Below are 25,819 nucleotides of genomic sequence, written 5' to 3'. Positions count from 1 at the left end.
CTCAGGCAGTAGGTTAGGTTGGAATAGAAGTAATAAAACGAGCTAGCTACCTCCAAAATAACAGAAAATTTACATCTACATAATATCTATTTTCCAGCTATAAAATTTCCATGCATATACTAAATCGCATCAATAATATGCTGTTTTTGGGACCTAAAAGTTTTGGAAAATCTATATTTTGAAAAGGAAGAGGGTGCCTCATCTTATATGAGACTCCTTTTTTTTTTTTTTCAATCAAATTTAAAAACCATAGCAATTACACCTATAGATTAATTTTATAATCTGACCTAAAATCGGATTTCTTGACAAATCAAATTGAGAGTTCACCGACGGACTATCTTCAAGGATTTTTTTTCATTATTTATTTTTTTCTTAAAAGGCAAGACTTGTAAATATTTCAAACATGGCAAAAAATTAGCCAAAGCGTTTGTAGTCCAACGGTTAGGATAATTGCCTTCCAAGCAATAGACCCGGGTTCGACTCCCGGCAAACGCATTTTACTTGGCTGCCATAAGGATGCCGGTAGATAGTGGCATGATATCCTATCCTTTTTTAGGTGAGAAAAACTCACTTTACTTGGCGTCACTCATTTTCATCGAAACCCAGTTTCATAGGCTTAGCCAATACTACATCCAAGAAACCCCAGTGTTCCAGCCGGGAGTTCTTTTGGAGTCAACACCGAGGGGGTATCGCCTGAGCCTGAAGTCCTCCTAATAGACAAGGAAGGGCTTTTACTCAACAAGGGGGATGGATCAACGCCAGATAATTCAGAAACGAGCCAGCAGAATGGGACTCCAAAATCACAGGTCTCCTGTGCAAATTGAGTCAGTACCACTTGCGTCTATGAAGCATAAGAGTATTCCAGCATTAGGATCGCTCAGACATGAGCTATAGACATTAATCGTATGTAGTTTAACCTTGAACAAAGACTGAGATCTTCTGATATATGTAAGGAACTTTTCTTGTGAAGTTTCTGCACAAACTTTCAGTTCCGTGGCTGGCAAAAGAAGTCTAAATTTTCGCATAGCCCTGAAAATCTTAAACGGAAACTCATTAGTTCTATGAACTAGGAGTCCATAGCCAAGCTCAGCAATCATGAACACAGCTTAATTTAATTTTATGTTAATAAACACGGAAGGGATTGTACAAGGCATCATTACAAAAACGTCTTCCATTAGCAATTTGCTTCAATTCCATGTCCATGCAATTTGACTATGTAACGGTAATTAGTGAGATACAGAGTTTGGTTTGTAGTACAAAAGTTACCACATATGCTCTTTGATGATCCAAATGGTTTCTTTGAGTCCACAGGTTCAAGAAAACTTAAAAAAAATCTGTCGAGAGTATGCATTTAAGAAGATAACAAAGAAAACCCATTAATGTCAGGAAGCAACATAATCACATATCATAAGAATGAACTGCTAAATAACTATGCAAGGCTATGTATGTATTTATGTAAGTCAACAAACTTTTTACCTTGGAAATCTGTTCTTTTGTAATTTTTGATGGGTGCCAAAGTGAAACATTATTCTACTAGTATGAGTTTCTGGGATTACTGGATGGTGTTTCCATTGATTCTTTGGGAAGATATCATTGTGATTTGTAGCAAATGTTACCTGCTTTAGGGAAATAGACTCCATTGCCATAGCTACAAAGGAGGGGAGGAGGGAGGAGATATTTCATATTTGCAAAAGCTTGCCTGTTTTCAATACGACCAGACGTTTCTGATGCAGGCTGGTGTTATGTGGTTTAACAGAAATGAATCCAACTTAAAACCTAATGTATTATAGCTAAGCAAGTGTTGTCATCCTAAAAATAGAGATATTGGCTGCAAAATCTCCATTGTTTTGTTCACTGTTTGTTTGTTTTTAGGACTTGAATTTAGCATACTTAATTTTAGCCAATGATATCACACCTGCTTACCATTTTTTAGAATTTGAAAAAAATTCACATGCACATTTTTTTTATAAATAAAATTAATAACTTAACCCTACTTCATTTCGACTTTGATACTCTAAAAATTGGTGTAATGGTTCTGAAGAACCCAGTTAGCTATAAGATGTGTCTATTCCAGTTTTATGGTTTATAGAGCTTGGAGGAATTTTAGGGGAAAATATTATTTTTTTAATTATTATTATTATTATTTCCTATTTAGTTTAGGATTTTTTTTTTCATGATTTTTTTTTCTATTTATTTTAGAAAATCAAACATTAAGATTGCTATTTTTTTCTTTTTAGTTTAGGTATCCCTAAAACAACTCAATAATTATTAATTGAGATTTTTTTCAACCTAGAATTATTATAAATAAGGTTGCTTACCTTGTGTATTTTAGAATAATATATTATACTTTTATTCTCAAAAATAAAATTATAAATTAGGGTTTTGTATGATAACTATATTCGATTTCAATTTTATTTTTCTAATTTATTGTTTTATTGTCTTTTTGGTTATATTTTTATCTATATCAATTAATATTAGAATTCAAATATCTTGAAAGTTATTTGCTTGTTGTATGTTGAAATAACCATGACTATAAGAGTTATTAAAATAAAATAAGCTCGTGACAGAGGAAATGTGATACATGTAAAAATAAATTGTAAAATTAACTCATCATTTGGTATAGGTGAGGAGTTCGAGAGATTATGAGTAGAAAAAACAATTTCTTAATTACGATGAATATAATGTTAAAACTGAATGTTTTGATTATCTAATTTCTTTGAGGATTGGAATTAATTATCAAAATTAAAAAAAAATATTAAAAAAGATAATTTAGATATAAAATTCTTGATTTGTGATGTGCATGAGAATTGAACCAAATTAGATATTATTTCAAATGTGATTTTTTATAAAGCACATTGCAATGATACGCCTCACATGTGCTTGAAGGGAGTTGTGGAATTGATGGAGTTAAAATTGGAAACAAATTTTCAAATATTCTTCTAACTCCCTTATTGATTTTATTGTTAGGAAAATTAAATAGTGGTTGTCATAAGGCTGGAGAAAACCATAGCCTTTTTTGTTTTTACTATTGCTTTTCAAATTTTGAAAGAAATTTTATCAACTCTCGTTTCTATCTTATATATTCTGTTTCCATGCCTATATCTCCCTTTTAAAATCCATCTCTCTCGTTTTTCTCTCTTTTTCATAGCCAAAATACTAACATTGCCTTTTCACTAAAACCCTAATCCTCTCTCCCTCTTTTACTCACACCATGAAGAGCCAAGAAGATTTAGAAACCAACGAGCAAGAGATCTCCACGAAGAGAAAGCACAGCAGCAACAACAGCATTAGCCAGCAAGATTTGGAAGGTGAAGATGAAGAAGATTTTGACCTTACACTTTCTTTATCTTTTCGTCCTCCGAGATCCAATAAGAAAACTACCCTGCAAAACATCATTATCAGTAACTCATCAACCATTAGCACAGCATCAAGATATCCCTCAAATTGAAATCCCACCGGATGACCAGATGACACCAAGGCCTCTTGGCCCTCTTCAGCTTTCTCGCAGGCACGCCCCATTCGCTCATATTCTTGTGACTGAACCATTGCTGTACACTGCTAACTAGAAGCAAGTATTAGTAACTACAAGTACCCGCATTTTCATCATTTTGACAAAGCTTCCATCATATAATCTCTTAAAAAAAAATCTTTCAATTTACCTTATCATTCTTCATCTGGTTTTAGATAAAATAAATCCATCAGTAGAACATACATAATCAGATTTTAAGGTGGCGGTAACACACTACTATAATGGTTTTCTCCAGTATCTCATTCATATTAATTTGAAAATATCTTTCGCAAAAGAGTTTACAATAATCAGAGTCAAATTACCATTGTTCATACCCCCTTCTTTCTCCTAGTGTCAATTAAAAGAATAAAAAAAATCACACAATTCTAACAGATTATTCACCGCTCAAATTCATGAATCACATACTTTTTGAACATTAGCACCTAATCTTGTCACAGCAAATATCAACTCTTTTATTTGCATGCGCAATACATGAAAAATAATAATAATAATAATAATAAGTTACTCCAATGAGTCTTGTAAATTTTAGAATCGATGAATACTTATAAAATTATTAAATTTAAAATTTATAGAATTAGTTGAAATACATGCAAGCGAGTCTAAATATCCATATTAAAATAGAAAAAAAAAACAAATTTGAACAGGCTCCTAGCCACAATAAATTGGAAGGGTTAATTTTAATTTTTTTTAAATAAAAATCAAAATAAAATCATTTTACCATATTTTTTTATAAAAAAATTAATAAATTGATAATTAGATTTTAACCAGATCAAAATTTGATCAACCAGGTCAATAAATCAACCCTTAGGTTTTTTTATCGAGTTAGCAAAGTTTCATACTTTTTTTTCCTTCAATCCAGACCGGTTCATACCCTCCATATTGCTGGTCAAGTTGTTGAGCATATGCAAGTTGTAATACAATGATTACAGGCAAGGTTTATAGTACACTTGATAATCTTGCATTTTTCAAGTTCTAAAAAAAGTGGGAAGAGGGTGTGATGAGTGGTTACAATTAAGGATGCTAAATTCAAGTCTTAACATAATGGAGAATAAACAACCATGCAAACCCAAACAGTGCACAAAATAATGGAGATATTATTGCAATCTCTATTTTAGGACGACAACACTTACAATACATTAGGTTTCAAGTTGGATTTAGTTACAAATACAGCAAATCAGCTCTCACTGCAGCAAATCTGTTGTAACCAACTGATCAAACTACACCAGCCTGCATCATTGCTTAGCTCCTCTTGATCCTATATAAACATCTCCACCATTCCCCAACTCTTACATTGCAAATTTAATCTCTATTCTACTCTATCATCGATCATGGCTGTCTTCAGGCCCTTTGTTGTACTTCTTTCCATTTGCATCCTTTCCTTCATTCCCAATGCTTGTCATGGGGCCAGCAAAATGAATGTCATTGATCAATGCTGGAGAATGAATTCAAATTGGCAGAGAAGCCGACAACATCTGGCTACTTGCTCTGTGGGGTTTGCAGGGAAAATGACCAACAATGTTGGGAAAAATGTTATATGGTATAAGGTCACCGATCCTAGTGACGACCCTGTGAATCCCAAACAAGGGACATTAAGATATGGAGCTACCATGATCACAGGAAAAGTCTGGATCACTTTTGAGAAGAACATGGACATTAAACTTGAGAAACCTCTTCTTATTAGCAGCCATACTGCCATTGATGGTCGTGGCGTTGATGTCAGCATTGAAGGCATCGGATGCCTCGTGGTGTACAAGGTACGTTAATTTAATCTCTAGTTGCCATTATTGCTGATTATATAGGCAGTGCATGCTCTGTCTAAAACATCAATGTTGTTTGTCTAGGCAACCGACGTGATCATCCATGGCCTAAAGATTCACCATTGCAAGGCACAGGGACCTAGCTCAGTCATGGGACCGGATGGGAAACTAATGCCGTTAGGTCAGATGGATGGGGATGCCATAAGGCTGGTCACTGCATCTAAGGTTTGGATAGACCACAATACATTATACTCGTGCCAGGATGGTCTTCTTGATGTCACTCGTGGATCTACATTTGTTACTGTTTCTAACAATTGGTTTAGAGACCAAGACAAGGTTATGCTTCTTGGACATGATGATGGGTATTTGAGAGACAAGAACATGAAGGTCACGGTTGCCTTCAATCATTTTGGTCCTAATTGCAACCAAAGAATGCCAAGGTAATTAATAATACCTAATTAAATACCACAATTTCTGGCATTTGGTTAATATTATCTTAGATAGAAGAGACAGAGATGAGGATAGGGACTGACTTTAAAGCTGACTTTAAAGCTGTCCAATGAACGCATTTTCTGTCTGTCTTTCTAACTAAACAAATTTCTGCAGCAGTCTGAATCATGAATCGTGTATTCAAGATTTTACACTGATATATAAATCATTGAAAATAATGCAGGGTTCGCCATGGATATGCACATGTAGCTAACAATCTGTACCTGGGATGGGAACAATATGCAATTGGAGGAAGCATGAATCCTAGCATCAAGAGTGAATCCAACCATTTTATTGCACCTAAACAATCCGGAAAGAAGGAGGTAAAGCTTTCAACTGTCAAATATATATTTGATCATCCACGAATCGATCATTATCTTTCAAATCATGCAAATTAAGGAGACGGGGGTATCTGAATTAAGGACCAGAAAAACTAAGAAAAAAATTCTGATATTTTAACAGGTAACTTGGAGAAATACGGAGATTGGTGCAAAAGGCAAGCCCTGGAACTTCTACTCTGTAGGGGATATGTTTACAAATGGAGCTTCTTTTGTCCAGACCGGCCGCAGAGGTACGGCAAAGCCCAACTACAATAAGGAGCAAACGTTCAAAGTTGGAAGTGCAAACTCTGTACAGTCAATGACTAGCTCAGCAGGTGCTTTAACATGTTCAAGAACATTGACATGCTGATGAGTCATGAGTGATGAGTCTGAGAGTTGCAGATTCAGAGAAAATGCAGATCCTAAAAATGAAAATGTTTTCTTCTCGTATTCCATACACGTACGCTTTATTAATGAGTAATATAAAATTATTTTCAACATTTTATCTAATAATTTAAACTTTTGAGATAATATATTTTTTTTATAACGTCATGTATAACTAAGCTAGTAGGAATTTCAATTTCATGCTTGTTTATTCCATAATCAAATAACTTTAAAGTTTTTGAATTGGCAAAGATGAGGACACATATCAAATGATTTTTAGCCTCTCTTTTTTGAAGGTTCTAACAAGAAATGTGCCAGACATAGCAATCTGACTAACTTGAAAGTAAAACTGTTGGAAGCGAAAAGGTTGTAAATATGCATGCCTGGTGTCCTATTTAATTATATTTCCTTACAGGAAGTTGTTTATGCAACCTTCTAATAACAGGAAACCAAGATAAGAAAGGTTACAATGCTTACTGTTAAGTTTGGCCTGAGATGCTTTCTTGGTTGTTGACTGATGTAGAATTGGATTTGGAGCTTGCTGGTTTCAATGCCGGCCGCATAAACAAACAAACGCAGCCTTATTTTCTTGTTTTTGTACCTTATTATTTTCTTGGTGCATATGGTCTTGATTTTCTTTTGCTTTTCTGCTCCTGTTTCGCCAACACGTTTTTGGCTTCTTTAATCTTGCAAATTGATAGCATATAATTCTGAGTTCATTCATAACAGGAAAACAAAAAACCAAAAAAAACAAGTGATTTTTTGTTTTCTTTTATGTAATACTAGCTCGATTGAGTTGATATGGTTTATAAATCAACTAAAACCTTAGCTCGAATTATTCTTTGGAATCCAATATTTTAGGATTAGCCCACCAAGCCGACACGACTATATTCTAAACGATTGCCAAATATTTGGATCTTCATAACACATTCTTTATTTTTATATATATATATATAGTCTCCATCTTACTTTGCTGACTCGATTGGCAGCTCACCTTTTCTAAAATATGAGGTTGGTATCATGATTAAAGAAAAAAACACACGCCTCTTCTGTCTATCTCTCTCTCTCTGCTATGGCTCCATAGCCGTCGCAATCACATTTCTCATGCCCTTCAATAATCTGTCCACTTGTTATATGTATATACATACAAGGAGAAATCCAAAGGCAGAGCACCAAAACACGAGAAAAAATGTCTTCTCTAAACCTGGAAACCACCTCCGAAACCCCACCCAGAGTACCGTACTCCCTTCAAGAACTTCCTATCACCACCACCGCCAAGAAATTCCCAAAAAAACTCACTTTGGTCCCTCTAATATTCTTAATCTACTTTGAAGTTGCTGGGGGTCCTTATGGAGAAGAACCTGCGGTCCAGGCTGCAGGGACTCTGTATGCCTTACTTGGTTTCTTGATATTTCCATTTATATGGAGTATTCCTGAGGCTCTTATCACCGCTGAGCTCTCCACTGCTTACCCTGGAAATGGAGGTTTTGTCATTTGGGCTGAAAGGGCTTTTGGTCCTTTCTGTGGATCTCTGATGGGTTCTTGGAAATTCTTGAGTGGTGTTATTAATATTGCTGCTTTTCCTGTTCTTTGCATTGATTACATGGAGAAGGCAGTTCCTGCTTTGGAATCAGGTTGGCCTAGAAAAGTTGCTGTCTTGATTTCAACATTGTTGTTATCCTTTTTAAACTATACTGGATTGACTATTGTTGGTTATGCTGCTGTTCTGCTTGGTCTTGTTTCGCTTTCGCCTTTTATAGTTATGTCTTTGATAGCAATCCCTAAGATTCATCCTCATAGGTGGATAAGTTTTGGCCAAAAGGGTGTGAAAAAGGACTGGACTCTGTTCTTTAACACACTTTTTTGGAACTTGAATTTCTGGGACAATGTTAGTACTTTGGCTGGTGAAGTGGATGCACCCCGGAAAACATTTCCTATGGCCTTGCTTGTGGCTGTGATCTTCACTTGTGTGTCTTACTTGATTCCACTTTTCGCGGTGACTGGTGCTGTTTCTGTGGATCAAAGTCTATGGGAATCAGGATTTCATGCCACTGCTGCAGAGATGATTGCAGGGAAGTGGCTAAAGTATTGGATTGAAGTTGGTGCTGTGTTATCTGCTATTGGTTTATATGAGGCTCAATTAAGTAGTAGTGCATACCAGCTTCTTGGTATGGCTGATTTAGGATTTGTTCCAAACTTCTTTGCCATTAGGTCTAAAAGGTTCAACACACCTTGGGTGGGGATATTGCTATCCACTTTGATCACAATTGGTGTCTCATATATGACCTTTACAGATATCATTTCGTCAGCTAATTTCTTATATAGTTTAGGTATGTTGTTAGAGTTTGCATCTTTTATTTGGTTGAGAAAGAAATTGCCAGGGTTGAAAAGGCCTTACAGGATTCCAATGAGGCTTCCAGGTTTGATTGTTATGTGCTTAGTACCATCTGCATTTTTGGTTCTTATAATGGCTATTGCCACCAAGACTGTTTACTTGGTGAGTGGTTTGATGACTGTGGGTGCCATTGGATTTTACTTATTTATGAATTTTTGCAAGACAAAGCGGTGGTTCAAGTTTAGAAGCGGTGAAGTCATTGAAGATTGATGTATAAGAGAAGGTTGTTATCTTGTTGAATTGGTCATGAATGAATTTGGCTTAGTGCTTAAGAAAAAGACATGTAGACAGTCACATGGAATCTGTGGACTCCCGATTCTCAACAACATGGCACTTGGCATTGGAGAATCTGCATAGGATCTAAAGATCCTATTTCTACTAGGGTTGTATGGTTGTAAAGTTAGGAGATCAAGAAATTAGGTTAATGAAAACAGCTTCTGTGCTGTTATTCTCTCCTGCTTTTTCTCTGTTTATTAGCCCTAACCTCCCAGGATTTGTACTCTTTTTTTTGGCTTAAAAGAAATCCGTGATGATTTAACTAACTCAATTTGATGTAGAGTTTGTCAATCTTGGACCCCTAAAAAAGGGATGAATGAGTCTAGAATTGAATGTAGGCATCGATAAGTTTAAATCAAAGAATAAAAGGAAAAAAAAAATCCTTTCTATCTCCCCGAGGAGAGGGAAAAAAGTCAACTATTAGCACAATGATTACCCTCTCTATAAATATAGTGATTTCTAACATCCCAGTCATGCTGAATAAGCTGAAGAATCTATTTTAAAAGAGGGTCCTTAGCCAGAGACTCGGATGCACCCCTAGCTGCATTCACCACCATGGCTGAATCCATCTACAACTTCACCAGTTTGAATCTCCTTGGAACAAAGATAGGACCTACAAGAAGATATTAGCATTAATATTGAAAATCTTCTTAGTTTTACAACAAAGGGAAGGAAATATTGAGTATTCAAACTGGTAACTGCAAGAAGATATTAGCATTAATGTTGAAGATTTTCTGCTTATTTTTTAAACAAAAAGGACATGGTTTAAAAGAAGGTTTCATTTTCTGCTTATGTTGAATAAGTGTTCTTTTGATTTTGATAAAAAGCAGTGGGGCACCTTTGATGCTTACAATATTGTGAGAGACGGTTTCATTTTCTTTGGCACTGTCAAGAACACTAATCAACTGCGTGCGTAGAACGGCATGTATGAGCTGAATTTCTAAATTATACTGAGGAATCTCTATGATTCAATTTCTATTCTTGATTAAACATAATAGGGATGGAGATGACAATGACTTTGCTTAGAATTTGGAGAGCTTGGCCATTAATGCATGGAACTTCACAAAATAATGCAGAAGCAATTGAAAAAGTGGAGGGCCATGACTTGTGTGTTTGCATATCTTTCCCCACAAGATTTTTTTGACGAAGATACATAACAAGGCATGCACCTCTTTCCCAATCTGGCCCCATTTTGCTAGCTGTGAATGATGGAGGTGGATCTTGGATGCAATGTAACTGCAGCCTAGTGTGAACTTACTTCATGATCTTATTGAAGATATTCACAGGGGTGGTTAGAAAGAATTTCCAGTTAAATGAGAGCAACTTGCATCCACTATTAATCTTGGTAATGTGGTATGATTGGGATGATAACTTGTCAAATTTGACACGAACATTGACTTGGAACAAGATTAGGTTCACAACTTTTTAATAATTTTCTTATAATTTTTACACCATATAATTCATATGTTTTAAAAACAAAAGATCAAAGTGTATCCATTATGTGGGACAAGAAAATAAATTATGTGACAGTTTCTTTTATCACAATATCATGTGTCAGTCAAAAATATTTTTAACTCCTTTTCTTATATTTTTTCTCCAACTATTGGTAATTATCTTAAAAATATTTTAAATTTTAAAATTTAAAATATTTTTTCCATGTTCACCTGTCATTCCATATCAACATTGAATTGCCTACATCTCATTTATCAAATTGAATTTTCATGACCGAGGACAAAAAAAAAATGGCCCACCACCCCTCCAAATTCCATTCATAAAGCCTTACAAACCTACCAGTATATTCAAAGCTTTGACACCGAAAGGATGGAACCCCACCTCTCCTCTTCAAACACTCAACATCTCCTGGAACAACAGCCACCCACCACCACCACCACCACCAAAAGCCATGGAAAACTAGCATTAATCCCACTTGTTTTCCTCATCTTCTTTGAGGTATCAGGGGGTCCTTATGGTGAAGAATCAGCTGTGGGAGCTGCTGGGCCTCTTTGGGCCATACTGGGCTTTTTCATATTTCCCTTCATTTGGAGCATCCCCGAGGCCCTTGTCACCGCCGAGCTCGCCACCGCCTTTCCAGGCAACGGTGGTTTTGTCGTCTGGGCCCATCAGGCCTTCGGACCCTTCTGGGGTTCCCTGATGGGTTCCTGGAAGTTCCTTACTGGTGTCCTGAATCTGGCTTCATATCCAGTTCTTTGCATAGACTATCTCAAGTTGGTTTTCCCAGTTTTCTCTTTAGGTGTGCCTCGCTATATTGCCATATTGGTCTCAACTTTGGTGTTGTCGTTTCTAAACTATACAGGTTTGGCAATTGTTGGTTACACTGCTGTTACTTTAGGTATCGTGTCACTTTCACCATTTGTAGTACTGACATTAGTTTCAATCCCCAAGATTGATCCTTCAAGATGGATCAGTTTAGGACAGAAGGGTGTCCAAAAGGATTGGACATTGTTTTTTAATACTTTGTTTTGGAACTTAAATTTTTGGGATAGTGCTAGTACTTTAGCTGGTGAAGTTGAGCAACCTCAAAGGACTTTTCCAATAGCACTTTTATCTGCTGGCGTGCTCACTTGTTTAGGTTACTTAGTACCTCTTTTAGCTGCCACAGGGGCTATACCATTAAGCCAAGAAGATTGGACTGATGGCTATTTTGCTTATGTAGCTGAAATGGTTGCTGGGAAATGGTTGAAATTATGGATGGAAATTGGTGCATGTTTATCTGTTATTGGATTATATGAAGCACAATTGAGTAGTTGTGCATACCAAGTTTTAGGCATGGCTGACTTGGGATTTTTGCCAGAATTTTTTGGTGTGAGATCGAAGTGGTTTAACACACCTTGGGTGGCAATTCTGGTCTCAACAGTAATAGCATTAGCAGGTTGTTATATGGATTTTGCAGACATAATTTCTTCAGTGAATTTCTTGTACAGTTTAGGCATGTTGTTGGAATTTGCATCATTTTTATGGCTGAGGAGGAAAATGCCAAGTATAGACAGGCCATTTAGGGTTCCAATGGGATTGCCTGGCTTGATCATAATGTGCTTGATTCCATCTGTGTTTCTGGTCTATGTTATGGCTGTGGCAACCAGAACTGTGTATATGGTGAGCTTTATTTTGACTGTTCTTGGGATTTTATGGTACTTCTTCATGAAGTTTTGCAAATCAAAGATGTGGCTTCAATTTAACAGCACTGGAGAAAAACTGGAATATGAGGATTAGAGTAGGTTTTTTTCTGTTTATTCTATTGTTCAGGAATTGTTTGCTTGTATTGAAATTGTTTCTGGTCATCTGTGAAGTCATGTATATACTCAACTTCTGATCTTATAAAAAGAAAAATCAAATTTATTTTTGTTCATTTCTTGAATTGATTGATTGTAGTTTACATTTATGAAGTCATGGTTACCGCTTCAGCTCTTCTAGGAATTGAATTCAGAATCATCAGAGAATGAAAGTTGGATTGATTGGTGGCACTTCAAATTCTCTGTGTACAAGATACATCCTCAGGTCTGAACAAGTTGCAACACCTGTAAAACAATAGCTTCATATTCTTATCTTAGCGAAATCGATTGTTTTCTTCCCATCATGTGCCTTTCGGAAGAAATGCTTGACGTAATCCGAGTACAGAACTTCCTTATACACTGCCTTCTCGCCGCTTGCCAGCACTTCATGAAAAGGAGATATTTTGTCTGATGGCCTTGGGTTGATGAATATGGGGATTGAAATCCTGTTCTTACTTCCATCTGTCATCACGCAGTGCTCAACACTCTTGTATCGACCATTGCTCATTATTTGTAGAGCATCACCAACATTGATCACAAGGGAACCGTTAACAGGAGGAACATGAATCCAGTAATCGTCATCTCCTCGGACGTAAAGTCCACCAACGTTATCTTGGAGGAGGGCTGTGAGTGTCGAGACATCAGAGTGGCGGCCAATTCCTACTGTGAGCTCAGGGTTTGGACAAATCGGATAGTAGTTAAGGTTAATCCTTTTAGACCCCATTAAGAGGGATTCTTTTTTCTCATCAATTTCAGTCACTTTCAGATTCTTCATTAACACATCTAGTAGCCTTCTGATAACAATTTCTGATCTCCTCATGTAGTCTAGCACTTGATCCCTGAAAGTAAAACATTTCAGTCCAGTCCAAGCCATCTCTAACTAAATGATTTTGATGCATTTTAATAGATTACGCATGTGCAGCTTGTGAGAAGTTAAAAATTTGTTACTTGCAAACAGAGGGCCACAAAGCAGAAGCCTCGTCCTCAGAGACATAAAAGAGGCTAAGGTAATCTTTCCACTCTAAAGCCCTCTCAGCTTCAGGACTAAAGCTTGTGCCAAACCGCACGTTGTTAGAAGGAGAAAGCTCTTTTAAATACTTCCTCTTTTCCTCTGCTGGTAACCTGAAGAACCGATGAGTTGATTCCTTGACATTCTCAAGTACATGAACGGGAACCCCATGGTTAATAATCTGAAAGAAACCCCATCTTTCTGCAGCCCTACAGACCGCTTCTGCAACTGTTGGGCCGTCCAGTTTTGACATGTCAATGATGGGAATGGATGCTTGGGGCATGATTTTGGCATCACTGATTATTTCCTCGAGGGGTTGGATGTACTGTTTGGGGAGGTTTTTGAGGCCCATTTCTGAGAGTCCCTTTACTCCATTACCTTGTTTCAGGACAAAATCAGTGATGGCATCCGAGGAGCCATTGATTAACACTGCAGTGGTTGGAGCCATTGCTTGAACTTTTGGCTTGGACAATTAGGAGAAAGCTCATGTAGTTTTATAGTAAATGTTTCCCGTTGTTACATTTTAACATTAAATTATATTTAATTAAGTGGAAGTTAATAATTAAGTTAATATTAAATAAGTAACCTTATATTATGTTAATCTAGAAGCTTAATTAATGCATGAGTTACATGAATGTAATCATCCATAAATAAACAAGTATACTGCGGTTGCCATAAAGATTGAAGTTATCAAGATGAAATCAAAAACTACTCTTCCACCCGTCCAGTACTACAGATTAGATTTTGTAATATTTGATTTATCACAATTCTGTATATTTTATTTTCCAGGGAATTGATATAATATTTTGAAAGAAAAATAAAGTTTTGATAGGAAATTACAACAATGCACAGCTTTTTCAAATTTTTATATTTTTATATTTTTAATGATTAAAATAACCTTTCTCTCATGACTGGAAGCAAAAATATATATATATATATATATATATATATATATATATAAATGAAAGCTTGAACAAGACATATAAAGGAATCTAACAAAATTCACTTAACTTGATTCATTCATCATACAAAATACAGCAATTTTAATTAATTGGGTCAACCTACTAATAATCATCAGACTAATTTAGACTAATTTGGATATATTTCAATTAATTTCACAAACTTTAAAAGTCATAACCATATAAACTTTTAATAGTTTTAAAATTGTTAAAACTCAAACTAATTAACTCTAAAATACAAATCTAAAATCTAATTAACTGCGCTACACCCCTTGACATTCACACAAAAATATACTTGTTGCCTGAGAAAGTGGCTTTCCCTTAGATCTCCACACAGCAGCCAGATTGAACAAACCCAGAGAACTCTTCAGGCACATTGATCTTCTCCAATTGCCCATTTTGCCCATCTTTCATTTCCACCATATAGAACCCTTGGGGTGCACCTGGGCTACCCGACCCAGCAACCATGACCTGAGAACCGAACATGATCCCACGTACCGCAACCCGAACCGCCGGGTCCAAGTCAGCCCAACTCATCAATCTCCCATCCTTCCCTGCCCCAACACAAGATCTCGGGCACCGCCCTGGAATCCACGCCTCCTTGACCCGCCTCCATTGACCCGACCTGAATTCGTAGACCTCTGCACTTTGCTCAAATTCCCCTTGATTGTCAGTCATATATCCACTAACCGCCCAAAACTCATCCCCAATCACCACCCCCTCACACTCATCTCTCTCTTGACTCATCTGATTCAACTCGGTCCACTCATCCTTGCTCAAGTCATAAACCCACCCGGTTTTCAATGCGTTCTTATTCTCATCATGCCCACCCACAACATAAATCCGACCCGAATATGCTCCAATAGCAAAAAAGCACCTCTTTGATGGCATCTCCTTCCCTTCCCTCCACTTCCTAGTTGTAAAGTCATACACAAAAACATGACTCACCTGTTCATAACTTACTGGGTCCCATCCACCCATGACCACGAGCTTCCCTTCACAGCTTGCCAATTGACAAAACAAAGGCAACCCGTTTGGATACTTGGGTACCGGGTCAAGCCTCTGCCATGTCTGACTCACAGGATCAAACACAGTGATCCCAAAACTAGGCGAGTTACCTGGTTTCGATCCTTGCGAAACATCAGCCCTGTGAGTAGCTTGAACAAGACAAGCAACCTTATGGGTGTACCCCAGTTTCTTTCTATGGTAATAAAAATCCTTGCTTTCCAGTAATTCACGCCATTGCTTGCAGACTTGGGATGCAACTCTGTGAGCCGTGTAAGGCAACCGAGTCATGCACTCAAGACCAAGTTCTTGAGGCAAACCCGGGATAAGCTCAGTGAACACAGTACTTTCCATTTGTAGGAAGTTTATCGAGCTCTGGAAGATTTCTCTCTCTGTTTGCTGTTTGCACTTTACAGTGTCTGTTAATCAGACCACATCAAATGTCAGTATTTATAGACAGAACAGAAACAATAACTTAGGTAAGAGATAACGACACGTGTCAGTATAACAAAATATATCTCAAAATGGTTAAACCACGAGTTAATTAGGATTTTATGAGGTAATATATTTCTAATATTTTAAATTAGACTAAAAATTTATGAGATTTCATTGTTTTAAAGTTTCAATATTGAATTTATATTAATTAATTAATAATTTAAATTTATTAATTTTTGGATTTATTAAAATTTATTATGATGGAAATAATCATGTTGTTATTAGATTTATATGTATTTTTTATTTTTCAGTATTTTTTCTATATTAAAAAAATTATTTTAAATTTTTTTAGTTTTTCGTATCATTAATTTGTTAATTTATATTTTATATTTTTTTATTTTATTTAGATTACTTATTACAGTATTATTGATTTATTAAATTAAAAGCATGAAATGGAAAATCTAGCTATAAAATGGTGTCTTTTTATTTTAACAGGATTTATTATTTTTTTTAGATTAACTTGGGTGTCCGGGCCAGCTTGCGCGCACCACGACTAATCCCACGGGCCCTAAAGTTAATGACCATGTAAGCCTCCAGTGGCCATCATATGAGCAATCAAGGACTCGAACCTGAGACCACAAAGGGAGCAAACTCCTTGATCCCAGGTCTTTAAAACTTGACCACCATCTAGATGGTTAAGAGGATTTATTATTATTATTATTACTAGTTGCTAAAACGAATGGATAAGATGGAGGTGCCAGCTTATGCGGTACAATTTAGATGGAGGTGCCAGCTTATGCGGTACAATTTGGGTGTGACATGATGAGAAAGAGCAGCACGCGTGTACGTGGACGTCTAAGAATTTACCTGATTAATCGTGTTTGGTGACTAGCTGACACGTGTTGGGTAGTGGATGATTGATTTTCTTATTCTTTGATTGGGACTTGAATTTGATCATTGGATTTTTTTCCTTGAGAGGACGAATCTGAAACCTTTTCAATTGTTGATGGTGTAATGTGTTAATTTTCCAATATTTATTATTAATTATCAAAGTTGAGTAAAAAAGGTAACATGATTCTTTTGCTTTCTTTTTTATTCTCTAATAACCTTCAAGATTTAAGTTAAAATTGTCATTATCCATCGCTGTCCTTCGTTTAATTATTCATATAAATGCTTGGCATGATCTTCACTAATTAAATGTCAAATCTCTATCCTTTCTAGAAACCTAGAAACTAATGGATGTGTTGTTATATATGCATGCCTTATGCTTACCATAGTTATAATAATATTCAATTCAATGCATGGTGGATTTGGTTTGAAAATCGAGTTATGAATCAAGGGTTAATCTTAAATTGATTTAAGTCAACCTCTATTTTTTATAAAAAAAATAATGTTATTTTAGTAAAAAAAAGATTTTTTTCATTAATTAAGTATGAGCAATTAAAGCCTTGAATTAGCAGATCGTTGAGTTTTCTAGCTATAAACAGCTAAGTCGTGGTTTATAAGAAATGATGCATTCTTTGCATTTTTTTTAAATGAGAAAATATTAATTAAGAGGACGATGATGAGTATAACTCAATTCAAGGATAGCTAGAGAGAAGCTGTGATATTTAATTTGTTAATTTGAAGTTTAGCATGTCTGTACGTATGATTAACTCGACTACTCTCTCAACAATTGGTGCTTGAATTTTGAGGGGAGGCAATTAACACGACTGAAGAAGAACAAGAAGAGGGTATTGTAATTCAGTAAGAGAGAATTGCTTTCAATATTGTGGGAAAGGTTTTACTAATCTTGAATATAGTGGATAGCTAAAGATATAAAGCTTAGAAGATAGGTGAAGCAGATTTAACTAGTTATATATTAATTGATTATTTAGTATATGTTTGATAATATGATGTATAAATTTTTATAAAAAATATTTTGTGAAGCGGATTGAATCATAAAAACAAACATGTTTTTCATATTGATTTCCCTAATTTTTATTTTTTTTCCCTTCTAATTAGTAAGGCAATCAAACTTGTTTTGGAAAAAAAAATCAGTCATATCATAATATATTATAATAATAATAAAAAATTATAATAAAGTAGCTACTAATTAGTTAGTTGATAGTTTATAAAGAATTTAATTAAATTCAATATATAATAAGGGTATTTTGAATTCACTGAATCAATCCGATTTATTCAAAAATATTTTTCTTGTGATGTCTAGTTTTGGATGAGATGAAGCTAGTGGAAGTAATCATTAAAGAACCTAGATAAGGAAAAGGAAGTGCCTTCTAGTACTTCAAATTTTGTTTTGGTCACCCTTTACTTCTAGAGCATTTTGCTTGATTCTAGACGAGAGTAATGGCGGTCATTTTTATTTATTTTTAATTATTCATTTGTTTAAATTCAAGTTCAATTCATGCAATCTGGTTCATGGTTAGCTTTGCTTTCCCTTTCCCTTTCACTTTCCCCTTTCTTATCCTTTTATGTTCTTTTGCCGACCAAAGATAATGTTTCGACAACTTATAGGTGTCTTATTCGAAGGGAGGTGAAGGGAACATTTAAGATAATTTGTACGCATAATGTGTGTACATAAAAACGAGGATAAACACATTGTACTACCCTTGGAACTGTGTCTAAAAAATATTTTTAAAAAAATTTAATTTTTTTTTGAATTAATATATTTTTTATGTTTTTAAATTATTTTGATATGCTGATATTACAAATAATTTTTAAAAAATAAAAAAAATTATTAGCATATTTTTTTAAATTAATATATTTCTTTTCACTATATATTTTTTTAATTGTTTTTGTTCTTAATAATTATGAATATTGTTATAGGATTTTTTTCATATGATTTACTTCTTCTTTCCAAGCATCTTAAGTATTATAAAGTATTAATTTATATTAATTTAATTATTTGATAGTTTTTTAAAAAGAATTTTTTAAAATATTTTAAATAATTACCGACAGAATTACATATGGAATTACCAAGAGAAATACTGACGGAATGAAGAGCATAATTTTTTTGCACGTTTTTTTCATCAGTAAATCCATCGGTAACAATATTTTATTATTATTAACAGACTTATCGACGAATAAAAAATTACCGATGAAAGATTCACCGACAGAGCATTTTCATCGATGATTCTATTGGTAAATTAATTAACAATAAAATAATAGTATAAATACCGGCCGAATAAACTTAAAAATTGTGGTAATGAAACAATATTGGTTTGATAATTTTTTTTTAAATCAATGAATTTTAACTTAATCACTTATTAATACTGGTTTTTTATCAGATCCTTCCCCCCCAATGCATTAGCTAGTGCTGTACTTTGCAGGGTTTTATTTTTTATTTTATTTTGAAAAAATGAAATTTTGAGACTCCAAAGTCCAACCTTATAATAAGTGGCTAAATCTATTTCGAAAGGCCTACGATTTCCAGCTATATTTGGCTCCTTCATGCATTCATTCTCTACTAATAAATTTCGTTTTGCTGGCTAGAATCATCAAGTTAACCTTTAATCAATGCTCCCTGTTGGAGTTTTCTTTTGGGATACGTTTGAAAATTCTGTAACTATGGGATCATGTGCTAGCTATATTCTGTAATTATCACTTTTGACTGAAAAACAAAACACAACTAGCCTCTCTTTTTTCTTTTTCTTTTTCTTTTTTGTTCTAATTCAAAAAAATATAAAAAGAATGTTTTAAATTTTAAATGAAATTGTGTTATCTATTTATCAATTCTTCCACAATATATGCCGATGCCTCTTATGGCTTGAATATTTATTTAGAGGATAGTGACTAGCTAGGACTTGAAAATCAATTTATGGCAAGATCGGGGAGGCAACTGTAACATGCCACTTCTAATCTGCCTCATAATTTTTTAGGTGGACCAATAATTAGGATTGAAGAAAAGATTAGCGCATTGAATCAGCCAAAGGTTAATTATAGACCTTGGTTTTTTTTTTTTCTTATTTAGATTTCGGCGGACGGCACCAATCAAACACCTTCAAGAAAAATTAATAATCTCAACCCAATAACGTATCAAAGAAGGAGATTCACAACCTTTTTCTTGGTTTGTTTATCTGTTTTATCATTTTATTGTAGTTTCTAGAGCATGCTTTCTGGATCGAGAATCACAATTATATCTGGTGTCGAGAGAACGAGGATAAGAAGAAATGACTCGACTCCATTGCTCGGTGAAAAAGCATAGTTCTCTTGTTTGGGCACATCCTTAATTGGTATCTAGTTTCTTTCTGTTCTTGAAGTTTTGGATCTTTTCTTATCCAGTTATCCTTTTCTACTCTTTTTCAACTGAACAATATGTTTTGGAGCCATACTTGACCATTTTACGAGGCTGCTAAAAGCTTCCAAGAAAGTAATATGGTATGATTATGATAGGTGGTTTGAAAGGCGGAAACGTTTTGGTTATTTGAACAGTTAGAACACTTACAGAACAAGTTATTTAGAAGGGTTCGGAATGCTTCGATACCTGAATTAGTTTAGGTAGAAGACGGGAGTCTTTATGAGGTATAGATGCCTTGAATATTCTAGTTTTCGCAGTGTGAAAGAGAATAAAGTCTTTTTTTCCATCTCTCTAAATGATGGCTTATCTTGGAATTCAAGACAATTTATATAGCCTTTTAACCTATGTCTATGTCTGTGTCTATGCAATGTTTAGGATGAACAATTTGCTTGCCACTTGCAGTTTTGGACTCCTTTGTGACAAGGCTTGGAATGATAACAAGTCACTGTAGAAACTGTCTTAATTCTATGTTTTTTCTTGAATATCTGGACACCAAAGCAAGCTTTAATCCTGTCAAATACAAGCAACAGTAATTTAGTGACTCAACATGTTGATCTGATGAGAATTTTAACTTAATTGAGACGTTTAGAACTACTATTGTATTATGTGAATTTATGTATTATGATCGAATGATCGAATTAGATTTTATAGTTTGAAGTCTAAAATATTTCGAAGAGATGGATAACATTTATAGCAACTTCCATTTCAAGTTCCAACACCTTAATTAGATGTCTTTCTTCTTCTTTTCTTTTATTTCAAATAGTTACAAATGCTTTCATGTTTTTTCAATACTTTACACTCATACCTATTTTCACAATTTTAGTAATTTATGCTGGAGAAGTTTTTTCTAAAATGCATTTTTATATTAGTGAACATAAATTTCAATTTAACTATTAAATTGAACTGAAATTTTACTAAAAATATATATAATTCATGTTTCTTTTAGTATTAAAATATTATAATAATTAGAGTTCGTGGAGATCTTCAACCCAGGCCTATAAGTCACTGATGTAGATTTGTTATATTTTAAGAGTCAATTTATAATATATTTTTCTCTATTAAGTTATAACTTTTTTATTAATTTTTTATTTTTATTTAGAACTTATTTTTATTAGTATATAATCATTCTAAAATAGCTGTAATAGAGAATGTTGATTATAATATTTGCGTGGTGAAATTAACTAGTGAAGGCATGTGGTGTGACCATATTAAGTGAAAATTATTGGTGTTGCTTGTTCTTCTATCTTTCTTTCTAATAATGTGTTTAATTGTGATCCCCGAGAACAATTCTCCACCCTAATATTCTTAATAAATTAATAAACTTACTCTCCCTTAACTTTAATATATAATACCCAAGTCAATGCCTATCTCTCTCTCTCTCTCTCCCTCCCTCCCTCTCTATATATATATATATATCAACGACATATGAACTTTCGCCTTGGATTTTTGCTGACTTTTATAGCATGCTTTATGGAAAAGTACTGTCTAAATTTCCAACTACATACTCCTTAAGGTTCATGATTAGAACGCAGGTTTCTCATTAAAATTAACTTCATGCATGCACCTGTAAATCGATCGCTCATGGTCCTAAACAATGAATAATTGCCCATCCCTGCAAGTTACCGACCCTGAAACGAAGGGTAAGGCCTGAAGTTACCATTTAGCGTTGGCGCAAGCAGTGCATGTTTTCTCCATGAATGTCAGCTACCATTTGGCACATGGTGCTGCAAAGTTATTGGGCTCAGATTTGGATAGCTGTTCTGAGGAGAAGAAGACAATATTTCTTGTTTTGCTCAATCCAGCAAATCACTTTAAAAAAAAAGGAAGATAGAAACAGATTGGCATTCTCTCTTTCGAGCCTTGGGCTTCTCTCTTTGTTCACTTGATACAAAGTTTAAACAAATAATAGAGTCAGATAACTACAAAACTGAAGTTTCAATCAACATTATTAGTGATGTCTCTTCAAATCTGTAAAGTACTGTCACCGACTTGGATTGATTGGCTAAATGAAAGGAAGAACATAAATAACTGAGACAAGATGGATGATAGCTCCTTGATTGATACTAAAAGCACTTCTCTTTTGCCATTCCGACGATGACTTGTTGGCCGAAAGCTTACATCTTGATGTCAAGATCGCGTCCTTGTTCTCCAAATTTTCCATCCATTTGTCTAGAATTGTCATTTTATATCAATTTTAATCTAAATTTGGCCAAGTAACGAAGATCACAAAGAAAGAGAGGTTGATCTTGTTGATAAATCGTCATCACACAGTGCTTCCTTAATTTGTGATTTTATTTTGTTTTTTTAAAGGCGATTCATTGGGTGACAAACATTGCACTTGTGCAATAATTTGTGTACGTATCAAGACAAAAATGAATGATTAAAATCAATAACTAGAATTAATGTATAAAATTAAATTAAAAAATAGTTTAATCAGCTGCCCTCATTACAAATATAAAATTACAAAATCCTATAAAATCTAAATCTATTAACTTTTTTTTTGTTTAGTTTGCAGTGGTGCAATATTCTTTTTAAAAATATTTTTTATTTAAAAATATATCAAAATAATTATTTTTTTAAGTTTTAATATCAATATATCAAAATCATAAAAAACATTAATTTAATATTTTTTTAAATAAAATATACTTTTGAAATTCATATATATATAAAAAAAAAACAAGCAAATAAAAGCTATCACACTTTCATACTCTTAATAATAATCTTCAAATCAATTTACAAGTCAATTAAGATTTTCTTTAAAAAAAATTTAAGAACACATAATATATCTTTATAGTATCGATCGGCAAACATCACTATATTACTTGGCATTCATTGGATATTCGTACGAGCCCTTAAAAATAAATTAATTTATGAAAAGATTTTCCTGTTGCCCTGCAGAAGCTATTCAACCAGTTAATGGCCATAGAGTGGGCTCGTATGATCTGTAAATTATGGTCTTGACCCTTGAAAAATGAATAGATCAGTTTACTACTGATAAAGAAACCAGCACAGAAAGTATTTCTTGATAAACTTTTCAAAGTGGACTCCATAAATTGTAATAACTATGTTTGTGTGCTATAATTTTGAGATCATGTCTTGTTAATTTTAGCTCAAACTCAAATTTAAATTAGCTTAAACCTAACCTAAATTAATTTAGATATATAAAAAAATTACAAGAAAATTGTTTTTTTTTTTTTAATTCTTGTAATTGTCTTGACCTTTCTCTCATTAAACCAAAGATTTCAGTTTATAAATCATCATTCATCACCTTGTAGCTTATACTTCCAAAATATCAAGAAATAAACACATTAAGCGGTATATCATCATGCATATTTAAGTTCATTTATTGTACTTTCAGATTGTGATTCTGCAGTTCATTGACAGAAAACATTGAGAGAAGAAAAAAGAAGGATATAAGTAATTGTGGAAGACTACGATAAATTAATCAATTGCTACTAGTTGTACTATTTAGCTCACATCCGTCGTGCTTAATGTTTCAAAAGCTTGAAAATTAATTATTTTAAAAATTGTTTGGTACCATAAATTATAAGTGAGTGATCTCTATAGATCTTTGTGAATTGCATCATAAGCACCCTATGGCCTTTAGAAGCAGTCTGCAGAGCTGCAAAAAAATGGGGTTTCTTTCAGATTATTAACCATGGAGTTTCCATTGAAGTACTTGAGAATGTCAAGGAAAAGAGGAAGTATTTAAAAGAGTTTTCTCCTTCTAGAACATTCAGTCTAGAGCCGGCTACGGTTGCCCCTGAGTGCTCAAATCAAAAGCATCAAGTTATGCTTTTGGTTTGGGAACATGGGTGCAATTGTAGCTGTTCTCGTGTTTCCAAACAAGTTTTTAGTATGGGTTTAGATGGAAGATGTAATGGTTTTTTTCAATAAAAAACATGTATCTTTTTTTAATATAAAACATGTATCTTTTACTTTTAGAAGGTATTCTGTGTGCTTTGGAAATGTTTTATCTTAAAAAAAAAACTATTATACTTTTCATCCAAACACACCTTTAAACCCTTAATCTTAAAATCAAGAAGGTTTTAGAGCGTGTTTGATATTGTAGTAACTCTTATAATTATGATTTGAAAAAAATTATTTTATAAAAAGTACTTTTAATTGAAATTGATTTGAAAACATATATGTTTGGTTAAAATTATGGTTAAAATTGAGGTTAAACAAAAAATAATTTAATATATTTGGTTAAAAAAATACTTTTCAAATTGAGGTTATAAAAAAATTAATATATATATATATATATATATATATTAATATTGATGGTTTTTAATTTAAATATTATAAATTTATATATATATTAATATTGATGGTTTTTAATTTAAATATTATAAATTTAACTACTATTAGTACGTAATGAAATAAATAATACTTACATGAAATATTTTTTATTGTTCCATTGGTTTTTTAAGTGCGCAAAAACATAAGGTAAAATATTACCTGGAACAAAATTGGGATTGCAATTAAATTCTACAAATGTTACGTCATCAAGCAATCTCCTTCTAATTTTTTAAATAAAAAAAATTAAAATTAAAATAATTTTTTTTTGAAATAGGTTGGATTCATTTCAATGCATTTAGTTAGTTTTGGAATTCAATTATAGTGTTTGATTTAAATTCAATTCATAAATAAGTTGAATTAACATGTTTAAAAAATATAAAATTCAATTCATTTTATTTTTTATATTATTTTTATTATCTTTATTTTATTTTTTCAAAGGTATTGAAAAAAAAGGCTAGATAGTTTTTTTAAAAAAAAATTAATATTTTATTTTTATTTTTATGATACTTCTAGAGATTAAATTTATTTTTTTATTAAAATTTTTAAATTAAACTTTATTTCAAAGGGTAGAAGGTTGTGTAATTTTTTATATTGTCAACCATGTGTTATAATCTCGTACCATTTTATCCTTCTAGTCCCACCCAAACAGGTTTGACTTTTGACAAATTAAGTATTTTTGTGAAATATAGTAACAATAGTTTGCATGAGTCCCATATCAATAATAAAATGCATTTTATTATAACCAAATATTTATTTTGTATAATTTATTTTAAAAACAAAAGCTACCACATAAACAAACAAGCACTTAGAGTGAAAAGATTACCTTAGCTTCTTTTTTGTCACCAGGGACAAGGCTTTTGTATTATGGCCTTCTATTTGCAAGTAGCATTTTTTTAACTTTTCACAAGTTGTGCATACATAATGATAAATTAAGTTTTTATCAATATATTTTTATAAAAAAATATAAAAATAAAATTTTTTATAAATATAAATTGTTAAAAAAACAAGCACATCTCAGTGAAGGTGCACTAAATTTGACACTAGCCAGATCCGGCATGTGAGGTTTGATAATATGTTAGGCTCCAGAAAAGATACAATTGAACTTGGTAGTGTGTCAAGTTCTAGACATGTCGGATTTGGTGTTGGCCAAACCCAAAAGATAATTAAGTCTAACCATCAATTTTATAAATTTTTATATAAAATTATAGAATAAGTTTATATTTTATAAAGAACTTTCAATCAAATTTGACTCCTCACTTAAACAATATTAGCTACTTAAAGTGAAACAAATAAATTTAGACTATGCTTTGCCAACTTCACTAATGCCTTGAGATTTTTGTCAAAAGGCATGCTAGATGTGCTAATGAAAAAT

The 25,819-nt window shown here is 33.3% G+C and overlaps 5 protein-coding genes and 1 non-coding gene across 6 annotated transcripts; 4 read left to right on the top strand and 2 right to left on the bottom strand.

The window, feature by feature from the left end:
* Nucleotides 1-423: 423 nt before the first annotated feature.
* On the top strand, nt 424-495 carry TRNAG-UCC (transfer RNA glycine (anticodon UCC)). The gene has a single exon. It is a non-coding gene; the product is annotated as a tRNA-Gly (tRNA).
* A 4,362-nt stretch (nt 496-4,857) lies between these two features.
* On the top strand, nt 4,858-6,525 carry LOC105142345 (pectate lyase 1-like). Its single transcript, XM_011049934.1, has 4 exons — nt 4,858-5,283; nt 5,371-5,726; nt 5,960-6,098; nt 6,238-6,525. The coding sequence occupies exons 1-4, from the start codon at nt 4,858-4,860 to the stop codon at nt 6,463-6,465; spliced, it is 1,149 nt and encodes a 382-aa protein (XP_011048236.1). The 3' UTR covers nt 6,466-6,525.
* A 984-nt stretch (nt 6,526-7,509) lies between these two features.
* LOC105142344 (probable polyamine transporter At3g13620) lies at nt 7,510-9,441 on the top strand. Its single transcript, XM_011049933.1, has one exon. It carries the CDS (start codon nt 7,669-7,671, stop codon nt 9,082-9,084), a length of 1,416 nt encoding a protein of 471 aa, XP_011048235.1. The 5' UTR covers nt 7,510-7,668; the 3' UTR covers nt 9,085-9,441.
* Nucleotides 9,442-10,917: 1,476 nt separating this feature from the next.
* LOC105142342 (probable polyamine transporter At3g13620) lies at nt 10,918-12,517 on the top strand. The gene has a single exon (XM_011049931.1). The coding sequence runs from the start codon at nt 10,972-10,974 to the stop codon at nt 12,379-12,381; it is 1,410 nt and encodes a 469-aa protein (XP_011048233.1). The 5' UTR covers nt 10,918-10,971; the 3' UTR covers nt 12,382-12,517.
* On the bottom strand, nt 12,388-13,974 carry LOC105142343 (feruloyl CoA ortho-hydroxylase 1-like). The gene is made up of 2 exons (XM_011049932.1): nt 13,389-13,974; nt 12,388-13,279 (listed from the first exon to the last, which is right to left on the bottom strand). The coding sequence occupies exons 1-2, from the start codon at nt 13,895-13,897 to the stop codon at nt 12,703-12,705; spliced, it is 1,086 nt and encodes a 361-aa protein (XP_011048234.1). The 5' UTR covers nt 13,898-13,974; the 3' UTR covers nt 12,388-12,702.
* Nucleotides 13,975-14,491: 517 nt separating this feature from the next.
* LOC105142341 (F-box/kelch-repeat protein At1g15670-like) lies at nt 14,492-15,831 on the bottom strand. The gene has a single exon (XM_011049929.1). The coding sequence runs from the start codon at nt 15,765-15,767 to the stop codon at nt 14,730-14,732; it is 1,038 nt and encodes a 345-aa protein (XP_011048231.1). The 5' UTR covers nt 15,768-15,831; the 3' UTR covers nt 14,492-14,729.
* Nucleotides 15,832-25,819: the final 9,988 nt, after the last annotated feature.

Source organism: Populus euphratica, unplaced genomic scaffold (assembly GCF_000495115.2).
Source record: "Populus euphratica unplaced genomic scaffold, PopEup_1.0 scaffold140.1, whole genome shotgun sequence".
Taxonomy (NCBI): Eukaryota; Viridiplantae; Streptophyta; class Magnoliopsida; order Malpighiales; family Salicaceae; genus Populus; species Populus euphratica.
The sequence above is the reverse complement of the archived record's forward strand: the minus strand, read 5'-3'. Positions and strand labels throughout refer to the sequence as shown.

Coding starts and splice junctions, on each gene's coding strand:
- LOC105142343 (XM_011049932.1), bottom strand. CDS start 13,897: ATGGCTCCAACCACTGCAGTGTTAATCAATGGCTCCTCGGATGCCATC. Junction 13,280..13,388: donor TTGTGGCCCTCTGTTTGCAA/GTAACAAATTTT, acceptor TTTTACTTTCAG/GGATCAAGTGCTAGACTACA.
- LOC105142341 (XM_011049929.1), bottom strand. CDS start 15,767: ATGGAAAGTACTGTGTTCACTGAGCTTATCCCGGGTTTGCCTCAAGAA.
- LOC105142342 (XM_011049931.1), top strand. CDS start 10,972: ATGGAACCCCACCTCTCCTCTTCAAACACTCAACATCTCCTGGAACAA.
- LOC105142344 (XM_011049933.1), top strand. CDS start 7,669: ATGTCTTCTCTAAACCTGGAAACCACCTCCGAAACCCCACCCAGAGTA.
- LOC105142345 (XM_011049934.1), top strand. CDS start 4,858: ATGGCTGTCTTCAGGCCCTTTGTTGTACTTCTTTCCATTTGCATCCTT. Junction 5,284..5,370: donor GATGCCTCGTGGTGTACAAG/GTACGTTAATTT, acceptor TTGTTTGTCTAG/GCAACCGACGTGATCATCCA. Junction 6,099..6,237: donor AACAATCCGGAAAGAAGGAG/GTAAAGCTTTCA, acceptor ATATTTTAACAG/GTAACTTGGAGAAATACGGA.